This window comes from Sorex araneus, chromosome 2 (assembly GCF_027595985.1).
Source record: "Sorex araneus isolate mSorAra2 chromosome 2, mSorAra2.pri, whole genome shotgun sequence".
NCBI lineage: Eukaryota > Metazoa > Chordata > Mammalia > Eulipotyphla > Soricidae > Sorex > Sorex araneus.
This window is the reverse complement of record NC_073303.1, coordinates 4,989,027-4,992,097: the sequence shown is the minus strand read 5'-3', so window position 1 is coordinate 4,992,097 and position 3,071 is coordinate 4,989,027. Positions and strand designations below refer to the sequence as shown.

Genomic DNA, 3,071 nt, shown 5'->3' with positions numbered 1-3,071 from the left:
CTTCCTCATGAGTGGCAAAGTGACCCATTACATGTGAAATGGAAAATTAAGGGAGATTATAAGGCTTTACAAAGGTGCCATTAATGTATTTGAACTGAAGCACAAAGAAGTTGAAAAGTATTAATGGAGCTCCAAAAACCAATGAGTGGTGATTGTCAGGGAGTTGGAATCAGTTTGTAAACATCATGTAATATCTCAGATTAGAGCAGAACATACTGAAATTAAACAAGTCTCATATGCACATTTTTACATCACCTTGACATCCAAATCATGATTCACTTACGTGACTCATTTAAATTAAGAAAATCTCATTTATATTACTCTCAATATTCGATAAAGAAATCTTAATCTGTTGTATTTGCAAGTTTTTTTAGGTACTTTTAATATTTTATTACCCAACTGTATATAAACACAATGTTCCCCTTCAAATGTCCAATGTAATCATTTTTTATTTACTGAAATTTGGTGAGAGGTTATGTGAAGATTGTCCATAGAATTTGAAATTCTCTCCTAACAGAGAATACATCAATGTCACCAACACAGGTATGCTTTATTCCTCTTCAAAACCTTTCTAATAGCTGACTTAAAGGCTTTATTTCTCAGGCTGTAGATCATTGGATTGAATGTTGGTGGAACTACTGTATACATAATAGTGAGCAGAATGTCTGACACAGTTGGAGAGTCTGAATGAGATTTGAAGTACTCAAAGAAACCTGTAGAAAGAAACAATATGACAACAGCGAGGTGGGGAAGGCAAGTGGAAAAGGCCTTAGCTCTGCCCTCAGCAGATGGCATCCTCAGCACAGAAGAGAATATCCTCATGTAGGAGAATCCAATAAAGACAAGACAAAGAAATCCCAGGAAAGCCATGAAGGCAGAGAGACCAATCTCACTGATATAGTCATTAGAACAGGACAGTTTCAGGATCTGGGGAATATCACAGAAGAACTGGTGAATGATGCGGGGACCACAGAAGCGGATGGAGAAAGTAGCTGCCGTATTCATGGCTGCAGAGATGGCCCCACTGACCCAGACGCTGGCGACCCCATGGACACAGGTTCTGATGTCAATGATGACATCATAGTGCAGGGGCAGACAGATGGCCACGTAGCGGTCATAGGACATCAACGTGAGCATGGCCATCTCAGCATCCGCAGAGAGGATGAAAAAAAAGCACTGTGAAATGCATTCCCAGAAGGAAATGTCTCCTCTATGCAAGAAAGAGTTGATAATGAACCTTGGGACAGTCACAGAAATGCTACAGAGATCCAGATAGGAGAGATGCTTCAGGAAGAAATACATGGGGGACTGGAGACTGTCATCCAGGGAAGTGGTGGTGATGATGAGCATGTTGCCAGCTAAAGCCAACAAGTAGAGAAGGAGGAACAGAGAAGCACAGAATATTTGTAGCTCAGGCTTGGCAGAAAACCCTATGAGGAGAAACCCACTGGTCGTGAAATTAGCCATAGTCCATTAACTTCTTAAGGATGTTGGCTGCAAATCACAGGCCCTGCATGGATGCAGTACTGCCCAAATTCTCTAGAGTTGTAAAACAATGGTAAATTATACAAACAAATCAATTAATATCTAACCATAATTCTATTTCTTCATAAACACAAATATGTTAAATATGTGATAGTGCCTCACAAATAATGATTTGAAAGTAACAGATATATTATCCTCATAATCAATTAACCAAAATCCTATCAATTAATATATCATATATTTCTTAGTTAAAATGGCTAAAGAAAAGCTTTGAAATCTATTCTAAAAAATAAAGTTCTCTGTCCAATTCCTCTTGTTTATATAAATGGCAACATTTGTAATCATTTTTATTTACTAAAAAAATATGAGATCTATGAAGTTCTTAAGTAATTTTGTATGTAACATATTAAGCCTTTTGTACATAATACATTCATATCATTCGACAAATATTATGTTTTCAGGAAAGTAACCTAGTATATATTTTATCCTGTCAAGTTTGTGCATATATTTTGAAAAAGTTCAGAATATTTTACAGAAGAAAAATAACCTATAAATTAAAGTAAGTTAGTTTACATATAAATAACACTTTTGTGTAATTAGTAAATAATTTGTATTTAAGAAAATTGGTTCAGGGCCCTGATATTTCACAGTGCCAGGGTACTGAGGTACTAACCCATGAGTGAGTCCATGAGTTCAATTCTATGCAATGGCAAAAGAAAAGAGAGAAAACTCTATCTCACAGCGATTTACTTTTGTATTGAATCACTGTGAGACAGATTCCTACAAAGCTGCTCACGAGTAGGTTTCAGTCACACAGTGTCCTAACACCCGTCCTCCACCAGTGCACATCTCCCAGCACCAGTGTCTCCTGGTTTCCTCCCATCACCCTCTCTCTCCTCTCCCCATCTCTCTCTACTCTTTCTCTCCCTGCTCTCTCTTCTTTTCTAATTAGTACAGTAGTAAAAACAGACAAATCTTGAAATGAAATTAACAAGTTTTTAGGATGCTTGAAAAGGATGATTATACTAGCCAAGAAAATCAAAATGCATGAATTGATAGAATTGAAACAGACACTAAAAAATTAGAAAAAAGAACATAGTGCACAATTAGTTCTCTGTAGAGAACATATGATTACGTTTATGCTGATTAATAGACTTTCACCCTAAATCAGAGGTGATGTAGCACCGTAGCACTGCAGTTCAATTTGCTGGAGCAGGCACCAGTAACGCCCCCATTGTGAGACTTGTTGTTACTGTTTTTGGCATATCGAATGCGCCACGGTTACCTTGCCAGGCTCTCTCTGCAGAGAGGGCCAGATACTTTTGGTAGCTTACCAGGCTCTCCAAGAGGGACAGTGGAATCGAACCTGGGTTGGCCGAGTGCAAGGCACACACCCTACATGCTGTGCTATCGCTTCAGTCCATAGTTTAAAATGATTTAGGGTAAATAAGGAGCAAGGTCTTTTAGCTAATCTTCCACACCACCTGGGCCTGTGACTACCCATCACCTTAACATTGTTAGAAAACAGCTGTGAGCGTGGAGAAGCCCAGGACCTCTGCTAGGTTGTGCTGTCGTGTTCTCCTGAA

At 38.5% G+C, this 3,071-nt stretch overlaps 1 protein-coding gene across 1 annotated transcript; it reads right to left on the bottom strand.

Moving 5' to 3' along the window:
- Window positions 1-531: 531 nt before the first annotated feature.
- On the bottom strand, window positions 532-1,467 carry LOC129402334 (olfactory receptor 14J1-like). The gene has a single exon (XM_055128461.1). The coding sequence runs from the start codon at window positions 1,465-1,467 to the stop codon at window positions 532-534; it is 936 nt and encodes a 311-aa protein (XP_054984436.1).
- Between the last annotated feature and the right edge of the window lie 1,604 nt (window positions 1,468-3,071).